General features: G+C 39.9%; 1 protein-coding gene across 11 annotated transcripts in view; it reads left to right on the top strand.

Annotated features, from left to right (window-relative positions):
* Window positions 1–10,100, top strand: part of ppp3ccb (protein phosphatase 3, catalytic subunit, gamma isozyme, b) — a 47,007-nt gene extending 36,907 nt beyond the window's left edge. For 2 of the 11 annotated variants that reach the window (XR_014537853.1, XR_014537856.1), the window contains exons 13-15: window positions 3,029–3,055; window positions 7,381–8,049; window positions 8,126–10,100. Coding sequence is in view for 5 of the 11 variants with exons in the window: in XM_083568634.1 (XP_083424760.1) it covers window positions 3,029–3,055; window positions 7,372–7,520 (176 nt within the window). In the remaining 6 variants the exon portion in view is untranslated. Of the gene's footprint in view, window positions 1–3,028; window positions 3,056–7,371 lie in introns of all 11 variants that reach the window. The other 9 variants (XR_014537854.1, XR_014537857.1, XR_014537852.1 and 6 more) reach the window with 5 other exon arrangements.
* Window positions 10,101–10,725: the final 625 nt, after the last annotated feature.

Genomic DNA, 10,725 nt, shown 5'->3' with positions numbered 1-10,725 from the left:
GTGGTAGGGGTGTGCAAACTTTTAAACAGGACGACTGGTTTAAAGGAAAACAAAACTAAGTAGTTAGTGTTGATCTTATAGCAAATATTATACCAGTATTTTTCTTATGCCCTCAAAAATAATTTAAATCAGTGTGAAATAGTTACATTAATTAAAAAGTCTCATTAATAATGGAACTATATTATATCTATGTATCTATTTGGTTTTGGTAGCGTGATATTTAATTTTAGGCATCGTATCGAAGTCACAATTTTGGTATCGAAACAACACTAATGCAGAGCAGCCTACAACTGAGCAGCTGAGGGTCAAGGGTCTTTGTAATAAAGACGTTTAAAACCATTGTGTGCCTTTGTGGTAACAGTTTGGGGGAGAACCGCTGGAAAGCTCAGGTGTCCAAATACTTTTGTTAATATACTGATTGCAGGCAGAAGTAGGATGCTAATGGAAGTTTTTGGTTTTGACCCACAGTACAGAAAGTCTGAACCCCAACAGGGATCACCAGTGTGTTGAACATCTCTATGCAATCACTAAAGTTAACTCAGATTCTGGAAAGAAAACCAGATGGAGAAAGATGTTTTTGGCTTTCGTTTAGTTTAAGTGATATCATTTATTTGAAAAAAAAGAAAAGCCCCTGTGATGATAACGATTGGATTGGGATTGGAGTGTATATAAACACCTGTCATGCCTCTGGCTTTTTCTCTGTATATATAAACCTTCATCTCACACTCATCTCTCTCATCTTTCTTCCATAAAACTCTTACGCTCTCCCCTTTTCTTTTCTTTTTTTTTTCCCCTCTTGCTTTTTTGAGAACTTTCAATGCTGTTTAAAATCACACACAGACACACACACACACACATGTTATAGTAATTTAGAGAATCACAGTAAGGTGGGTTTCTATCTCACACACACACACACACACACACACAAACACAAACACAGGATCCTGCAGAGACACACTCGCGTGGTTTGTGACTCTGATACGGCTTGACCCAGTTTAGCGAGAGCACGATGGCGCTCGATCCGAACAGCCGCAGTGCACTACCAAGAGCCGGGCTTTACGTCGGCGTACTGCAAAACGTAGATGGAGTTTATTCTACCGATCCAAAACATTCCAAGCTGTAATCCGTCAGATCTACGAGTACGACTTTAATAAACCTGATCAACGTACAAAACGAGTTCCCGGCTGTAGCTTCAGATCAACTAAAGAGGGATATCGAGGAATCTGTGTTCTAGAAGTTTCTGATGATGCACTTTGATACTCGCTTCATGCTAATCTGGTGCGGCTCCTACTAGCATGCTAATCTAATCTTTAGATCTCCCTCTGTCTTATTAATTCCTTGTTCACACCTGATTAATCTAATACGAATGCTTGTAATGGAGTTTCATGGCTCCAACTAAAGCGATCAGGTTTGTTTTTGGCGAAATGAGCACGATGGCCATTGTCTCAGTCTTGCGCTGAATGCTCCTGATCGTTAATAACCACTACCAATTTTTTTTTTCTTTCATTTTATATTTTTTTTTATTCGTTTTGACCCTCTATCCAACACTATGCGTTATAATGACACCACTGTATCTCGAAAATATCGTCTAGACGTGGCCTAGTCTACCCGGTAGTCTTAAAGAATGGTGACAAATTACATTTTAACAAATTACAGTAAATTGTTTTAGCAAAACAGAGCAATTGACTGTAACATATTGTATAAACTTTACATATTTGTATACCGATCAGACATAAAATGATTACCACCTGCCTAATATTGTGTTAGTCCCCCTTTTGCTGCCAAAACAGTTGTGACCTGTCGAGCAATAACAGCATAAAGTTCTTTAGCAATTTGAGATACAGGAGCTAATTGGATCAAAACACATGCTCCAGCCTTCGCTCCCCACGTGCATCCGTGAGCCTCAGCTGCCCACAACCCTGTCACCGGTTCACCACTGTTCCTTCCTTGGAGCACTTTTGATAGATACTGACCTCCGCAGACCAGGAACAGCCCAGAGCTGCAGTTTTGGAGATGCTCAGACCCAGACATCTCGCCATCACAATTTGTCAAACTCGCTCAAATCCTTACTCTTGCCCATTTTTCCTGCTTCTAACACATCAACTATGAGGACAAAATGTTCACTCGCTGGCTAATAAATCCCACCCACTAACATGGGCCTTGATAAAGAGATAATCAGTGTTGTGACTGGTGAAGTGCATAATGTCATGCCTGGTCGGTGTGTGTGGCAGCAGGCGCGTAGATGAGCGCCGGTTTGTGAGTAGGGGGCGGAGCCAATGCCGATAAACAAGAAGGAGAGACAAGCTAAAACGGCTTTGAAACACCAAAAACACAAAATTTATACCTCAATACTTTGAGATAGGGGTATTTAAATTGAAAAATAATAAATAAGTATTGGGTCGGGTGGTTTGACTTTTGACCAAAAGATCTCCTGAAGTTTATCCTCCAATTCGACACAATTTGCCAAAAATTACCATTTTTATTCAATAATAATCAATCAATTAATAATGAATTCAATTTTCTTGTCACTTTGCATTTGTTGTTGGATTGTTACAAAAAAATGGTTAAGAAAACAGGTTCTGAAGTTAGTTCCTGTTATCACTTATGCTCTAGCAGCTATAATCAGCCATCGCCCTACAGATTCTTTTCCTGTGGAAGAAAACTGACGTTGGAGACTCCTTCTATTAATGCACAATAAACATCTAAGTTGTTGCTATATCAACTATAATATTCGAACGTGTGCATTACAGTAAATCAGCATCATCCGTCCAATCAGAACGGAGAATTCCACATATCCTGCAAAAAGTTTAAATGTATTTAATATTTGATAATGGCTTCATTTCATCAAAAACACAAACTGATGGTGCTGTGATGATTTTTTTTTTTCTGAGATGAAATGAATGATGGATATGGGGGTTTGTTTTTTCATTTGCTTGTCTGATTTCTCTGATTGTTGTTTTTGCATTGATAACGTGACTCACTCTCTCTCCGTTCATTTTGGGCATGCCACTGCTACTCACGCTTACAGCCACCGTAGAAGCAGCCGAGGCCCGAGGTACGCAACGCGTCTGTGTGTTTGTGTGTTCTGTCTTGTGTGTCGTGTGTGTGTATGTCTTTTTTGTCTGTCACACCCCGTCCCTGTACCACTGAACCGTGTCTCCTTTGTGTGAAAAGTCTATTTCCTGTCCTGTTTGTTTTTGAATTTCTTACAGCCTTTTTTTTTTCTTCTTTTTATCACACACTCACACACACACACACACATGCAAATGCACTGGGTTTCTTCTGCCTGTACTTCATTTTCTCTTCTTCTTTTTAATCTGTTTGCTTCATTCCAGTAGAAAGACATTCTATACTATAAAATTCTGTACAACAGTTTGAGGAAGACCATATGTGAATATATGTAGGGTCAGGGGGGGCACAAATGTTAGGGGAAGTGCCAGCTCAGTGGTTAAGGCTCTGGGTTACTGTTTGGAAGGTCAGAGGTTTAAGTCCAAGTATTGCCATGCTGCCACTCCTGGGCAAGGCCCTTAACCCTCTGTGCTCCCAGAGGGGCACTGTATTATACCTGACCCTGTGCTCTGACCATGGCTTCCTGACAAGATGGGGTATATTGGAGTAATGTTGGGTTAGGGCTCTGGGTTACTGATCAGAGGGTTGGGGGTTTAAGCCCCAGTATCGCCAAGCTCCGGATGCTTCCTAACATCGCTGGGATATGTGAAGAAAAAAGTTCACTGTGTTGTACATGTGACGGATCATTTGTTTTTACAAAGCATTTGCATAGAAAAAACTTTTTTCCACACTAATTTTAGACACTTCAGAACTGGTTCCCAATAGAAACTCATATTAGCTGAGGTTGCTGTGTGTGTGTGTGTGTGTGTGTGTGTGTGTGTGTGTGTGTGTGTGTGTGTGTGTGTGTGTGTGTGTGTGTGTGTGTGTGTGTGTGTGTAAACTGGAGACGTGTAAAGAAAATAAGATCATTTCCAGGCATATAAAACCCCACCCCCTCGGTGTGTTGTCAGGGTAAACCCCATGTGATGTCCACTTTGCAGTGCATTATGAAAAGGATCTTGGAAATCGATTCCTAAACGAGGTTAATGGCTCGTTGACGGCCGCCGCCGTTTGTCGTCTGCGTCAAATGGGCGGGGCTAGCATCGCGTAGGAGGCGGTACCCTAACTAGTTAGCCAGGCAAAGCGTGAGAAGTCAGACAGCTGTCAGCACAGCTGGAGTCGGATAAAAAAACGGCCGGCTGTGTAGGAGGCGGACGTGAACGAGCCGAGCGAATTCTTCCCTGTTAAAACGTTTAATGATGTTGCATCGGGTGAGATTAATGCGAGGTGGAATTGAGACTCACTCGGTGTGTACGTACACTCACACGCACGTGTGTGCAGGTTTGGTACGCGGGAGCTGATGGCTAGTCGACCACAGTGAGAGAAGGAAAGTCTGCTTTTAATCACCTCAACTTCCTGCCAACACTCTGAGATGAAAGTCAGAGCAACACAGTGCAACTGTTCCTGAAAGGCAGCTAAAGAACCGATCTCTGCCTTTCATTTCCACTCGCCTCTCCATCACTCGCTCTCTCTCTCTCTCTAACTCATTTTCTCTATCTGTCCCTCTTCTTTCGCTTCTTGTTTTTCTCTCTTATTGGTTTCATGACTGTTTTTTTTTTTCTATTTCTATCACTCCCTCTCTCTGTCTCTAGTAATCTTTCTCTCTGTACTTCCCTCCCTCTCTTGGACTCTGTTTTCCTGTCTCAGTGTCTCTTACTCTTTCTTTGTCTTTTTCCCTTTGTCTTTTTTCTCAGTCTCTAGTAGTCTGTTTCTCTGTCTTTCTTACTCTGTTTTCTGTCTTTTTCTCTGTCTCAATTATTCCATCTCTCTCTATCACTCTGTCTCTGTAGTAATCTTTCTTTTTCTCTTCCTCCCTTTCTCTGTCTCTATTACTCTCTTTCTTTGTCGCCTTCCTTTGGTCTCTCTGTTTTAACTACTCTGTTGCTCTGTGTTTTCCTTTTGTGTATATTGCTTTCTTTCGTCATCCCTATAACTCCGTCTTTCTTATTCTGTCTTAATTGCTTTGCTCTTACTCTGTCTCTATTACTTTCTTTCTCTCTCTCCCTCTCTCTGTCTCCATTGTCTGTTTTTTCCTCTTCCTCACTCTCCATCTCACTTTGACTGCCTCTGTCTCACTCCCAAGTTCTCTGTCTCACGGGTGTCTTAGTCTTCTTCCCTGTGTCTTGTTTTTTGGTCCGTCGCCATTTTTGTCTTTTCCATCTCGAATACAATCCACATCTCATTCTCCCTCTGTGTCTTATTTTTATTGTCTTGATTTTTCTGTCTCTGTCTCCATCGCTTTCTCACTCTCATATTCTCTTTTTCTTGTAGTCTCTCTGGTGCTCTCTCTCTCTCCGTTTCTCTCTCACACCCATTTTGTCTGTCTCCTTCGGTTTCACACTTTTTTCGGCCTCTCTCTCTCTCTCTGTCACATTTGTCTTACTTTTTTCTTTTTCTTTTTGCATGTCTTCCTTGTAGTCTGTTTCTCTCTCTCTCTCTCTCTCTCTCTCTCTCTCTCTCTCTCTCTCTCTCTCTCTCTCTCTTTGTGTGTGTGTCACAATGGTGGTATTATTGGGAGAACAAGTCCATGTTGGCTCTGATGTACTACAAGCTTTATGACCTGTGTGTGTGTGTGTGTGTGTGTGTGTGTGTGTGTGTGTGTGTGTGTGTGTGTGTGTGTGTGTGTGTGTGTGTGTGAAGCACTTTGATACAGTGTGTGTGTTACATCCTGCTATCATGGAGCCCCCGTGCTCTCGATATGTGTTTGTGTTTGTGGTAAACAGATTTGCTGATGTTGTGGTGTAAGCGATTACACGCGGGTCCTGAAGTCTGAGTGCAGCAGCAGTGAGGGTCACATGATCAGCTTCATACGGCAGCAGCTCACGCTGTTTCCCACATCCCTCGTCTCGACACAAATACGGAATTCTGCCCGAATCTCACTGTCTGTTTATCGAGACGCTTTCAAGACGCAGTGAGAAGTGGCGAGGCGTCCTGTGATTGGTTCTCGCGAGTATCGCTCTGTCTGTTATCACCATGACGATATCCGTTTTTATGATGAACGTCTGTAAAACAGCTGCTGAATCTGACTGAGTCACAGCCAATCACTGTTTAATACACCGCCATATCATCCCTCTCTTTCTCTCTCTATCTCTCTCTCTCTTTTTTTATATATATATGTGTGTGTGTGTGTGTGTGTGTGTGTGTGTGTGTGTGTGTGTGTGTGTGTGTGTGTGTGTATGTATATATATATGTGTGTGTGTGTGTGTATATATATATGTGTGTGTATATATATTATATATTATATAGAAGATACAGAGAGATATATAAATATAAATATACATATATTCCTCCTCTTGTTTCTGTCTTTCTTTCTTTCACCCATTTTTTTGTCCCAGTCTTTCTTTGTCTTCCCCTTTCTTGTTTTTACTTTCTCTTTTTCTCTCGCTCTCTCTCTCTCTCTCTCTCTCTCTCTCTCTCTCTCTCTCTCTCTCTCTCTCTCTCTCTCTCTCCTCTCTATCTATATATTTTTCTCTTTCGGTCTATTCCATCGTCTTCTTTTTTTTTTTCCATCTTTCCATTTATTGTTTCCACTCACTTTGTCTGCCTGTCTCTTTCAGTCCTCTCTGTCTTTCTTTGTTTCATCCTCATTCTTTCTCTCTTTCTTATTCTCCTCTCTCTCTCTCTCTCTCTCTCTCTCTCTCTCTCTCTCTCTCTCTCTCTCTCTCTCTTTGTGGGGATGTTTTTTTCTTTGTGCAACACAGCACTTCTGCCACATTTAGTCATGACATCATTTTTTCTCTCTATTTTGAGATTCGAAGGTAAACTGGAGATTTTGACCTGCATCTGTATGATGTTATGCTCATGAACAGGACTAATATATATACATTATATAATATATTTGTATATATCGAAATCTCCATAGGACTCGCCCCAGACTGGGTTTATAGCTCTAGCGGGTGTAAAGTATCCAAACCTTAAAAACGAGCCATTCAGGTGATAACAGTTCATATGAGACCCGTTATTGTTGAAGCACTCAGCCTGCAGGACTCGAGCGTGTCATCAGTCTGTGTCGTGTGTCGAGTGGCTTATAATAAGTTGCCTCTTTTCTCTCTTGTTCGTGTGGAACACGCTAACCCGGCCACTTCTAATCAAGTAAGTGACGTGTCTCTAAAGTCTCGAAGCTTTAAACGCTCCAGCTGTATTTATGTGCTCAGAAATGAGGTGAAATGAGAATAGCTCCACACCGTGGTAGTTTTTTTTCTTCTTTTTTTTCCCCAGGACTCTCATCTGACCTGCTGTTCTCTTTTCCTTTTTCTATTCCAGCTATTCAAGGTTTCAACCCTCAGCACAAGATCCAGAGTTTCGAGGAGGCGCGCGGTCTGGATCGTATAAACGAAAGAATGCCTCCACGAAAGGATTCGACGGCCAACTCCATCAACGCCGACAAGAACGGCACCAACGCCCAGGCGTAGTCTCCCTCTCACCCTATCCATGCCCCTCCACTTCATTTTCTATCTCTCTCTCTTTCTCTCTCTCGCTCTATCCCGCTCATCTTTCATTCACTCCTGGACCGTTTTGTAAGAGAACGGCACAAACACACAGGCGTATTCCACACTCCGGGTTTAAAAAAAAAAAAACCCATCCCTCTCTCTTTTTGCTCGTCCGTCCTCTCTTCATCCATCAAAGTTCTCCTGGAGAAAACGACACAACACCGTACAAAAAAAATCTTTTTTTTTTATTAATTTATTGATTTATGATAAGAAATTAAGTATATAATGTTTAAAAAAATAGAGATAAATAATTACAATGAGTATTCAAAGAATATAAAACACAGTATGTAAAAATATATAAATAGTCTTGGATTTGGTGTCATCAAAGTTTTGAAAAATTTTTTAGTTCCTGATTGGTTTAGATTTTTTTTTTCTATTTCTTTTCTTTTTTTTCAGCCAAAACATCTTGTAGTTTAGCATTCAAAAAAAGAAAGAAAAAAAAAAAAAGCACGTACTTGGAACGTTGTCGAGTTGGTATTCGGACCTGATGTAGATTTTTCCAGGATGATCATGAAGTATTGAAGCAGGAAAAAAAATTATTTGTCAAATGCTTCAGTGTTTAAAAAAAAAAAAAAAAAAAAGGAGAAAAGAAAGCGAGTGATAGAGCGCACTGTCTCAAGTGTTCACAGGTTGACATGGATGTGTGCGGTTTCGAATGTTCCTACGCTTTGATGTTTCAAATTTATTTGATGGGTTTTTATTATTATTATTATTATTATTATTATTTGGATCTGGCAACCCTTGTTGTAAATTGGCGGAGAAAACAAATCAGCACAATCGTCGAGACTTGGTGAAGGGAACAACGGTGCATTTGTTAGAAGTGTGTGTGTGTGTGTGTGTGTACATGATTCTCGCAACACATGCCACATAATGTCTGTTGATGCAGCAATGATTCGATGTATTGGACGGATTTGTGTCACATGGGTCCCACCGAAAAAATAAAAAAAAACTTTAGTTGACTTATAATTACATAAAAAAAATTAAAAGAGGAGGATCAGGAGGAATTCATCTGCACCATTTGCACATGGCTGTGATGAAAATGTCGAGCGTAAACCTTCTGTATCTCTGAGGTACAAGGATCTTTAAGTCTATAATCCAAATAAAAGGCATTCAAGTCCATATTAAAGGTGTAAAAAAAAAAAAAAGACTATGAGGAACCTGATTATTTTGGGTCTGTAACCTTTCTCTATATTGAGCATCATAAAAATCATCCAGTGCAGAAGCTCCCAGTTTAATTGGATTATTTAAAATTGGACTTGCTGTAGGACCCTTTTGCCAACAGATGCCTGGTTTAGGATTTAGAACGAAAAAGGGGGAAAAAAAACAGCATTCTTAAAAAAGTAAAATTCAATAAATGTATTTTTTTTATTCTGCAGGTAAACCATTTATCCAATAATGCCATGTTCTTCCTGCTTTTTTTTGTTGCTTTTTTACATCATTTGTTCAAACTAAATTGTATACTGTACTATTCATTTTATTATTATTTCTAATAAATTTACTTTGCAGTCATTTTTTGCCGATTCTGACACGAAGGGACCGATTCCCTCTCTTAAGCCCAGATCAACAAAATCATAAGCTGGATCCCATCTTTTTTTCCTTTTCTTTTTATTTATTTTTTTATTATTAATTCATTCTTGTTTCTCAATTTGAGACTTATAATTAGTTGTAATCCTCCGCTTTTCCATTTTGAGCCAAAATACCATGTCGTGTGATGCAAAAACAGTCCCCGGTTGATCAGGATTATTGAGGTTTACTGCACGGAAGGTTTCACAGAGGGTGGGGGGGGGGGGTTTGAATGAAATCCAGAGCCAGAGGAGGAAATGAATGAAAAATTCCAAAGCTGTAAAACATGACTGGTTGGAGAATCGCACAGCTGTTAGTGTCGGTGCTAAATGTGTAAACGTTTCTACGTTTTTATAACTTCTTTAAAAACTCAGCTGACTTATCATGTGTAGAGTCCCTCAAAGACAAATCTGATGGATGTAATCAGATGAAATCAGATGATTTGCACAACCCGATACCTGTCTAATTGTATTATAGGAGCTGCAGTGCATTGTGGGAGCAGCTGCAGACCCACAAGCTATAAAAGGCTGTTGACTAAAATTAAAAATCAGTTGTTTTTTTTCTCTCTCTTTTTCTCCATACGTTTGCCGATTGTGTTGTCCCTGTTCTCTTCAAAATGGGTCCCCAGAATCCAAAGGCTTCTTTGTTTATTTGTTCCTGTTCTTTTAATTGATTTCCTTCCCCTCCTTGTCCGATGTAAAGGGGAACTGTGGCGTGATGTGTGACTGTATTTAGGGCTTATTTTTATTTGCTTATTATTTGAAAAAAATGTTTTGCATTTTTCTGCGCTATAAAGGAGTTGAATGGAGAGATGCTTCGCCTCAGGGGGGCTTCATTTCTGACTTCTGTTATGGATTCTGAACATATCTTACAGAATGTACAGAAAATTCATGTCTATTAGGATTTTTATTTCTTAATAATAAAGTAATAGTAAGAATAGTTTTTTTTTTTCTTCTTTTTTTGGGGGGTGGGGGGGGGGGTTGTCAAGTACTTGTATTGCGAAGCCTCAACAAATCTTGGTTCATGTAGATGTATCACAGCATTAGAGGGGGAAAAAAGCAAAAAAAAAAAAAAAGGAACCTCAAAAGAAATATAAAAAGTTGGGGAAAAGAAATCGGCTTCTCTGTTTGGTTATTTGTGTTTTGTGTCAGTGTTGGGAACGTGTTTGAACGCTTTTTGCACAATATGTTGCACATCTAGTATACAAAATAATACAAAAATGATACTTTACTTCACCCTACTGATTTGATACGATTCAGTTCAGCACAGACGATTAATGGTTTTATTACTGCTGTAACACAAATAAATAAAAGATCATAGATATCCTGGCTGTGCCTCACACACCCCATTAAAATCCTGGGATAAAATCATTTTCTCTTTCAATCACAAATGATCCAGATATCTGTGATCTTGTACAAATGACACTTGACCAAAGCAACGTAGAGTTAACGATATAGTAGGACTTTTTTGAAATCCCACCCCGGCTTCCCCTGAAGGAATTCCAACCAATCTCGTGTATTCCTGAAGGTTTTTTCCTCCAGTCCTTATTAACCCTATCTACTTC

This window comes from Silurus aristotelis (genome assembly GCF_946808225.1).
Source record: "Silurus aristotelis genome assembly, chromosome: 18".
NCBI lineage: Eukaryota > Metazoa > Chordata > Actinopteri > Siluriformes > Siluridae > Silurus > Silurus aristotelis.
Note: the sequence above shows the minus strand (reverse complement) of the source record. Positions and strands in the feature narration are given on the sequence as shown.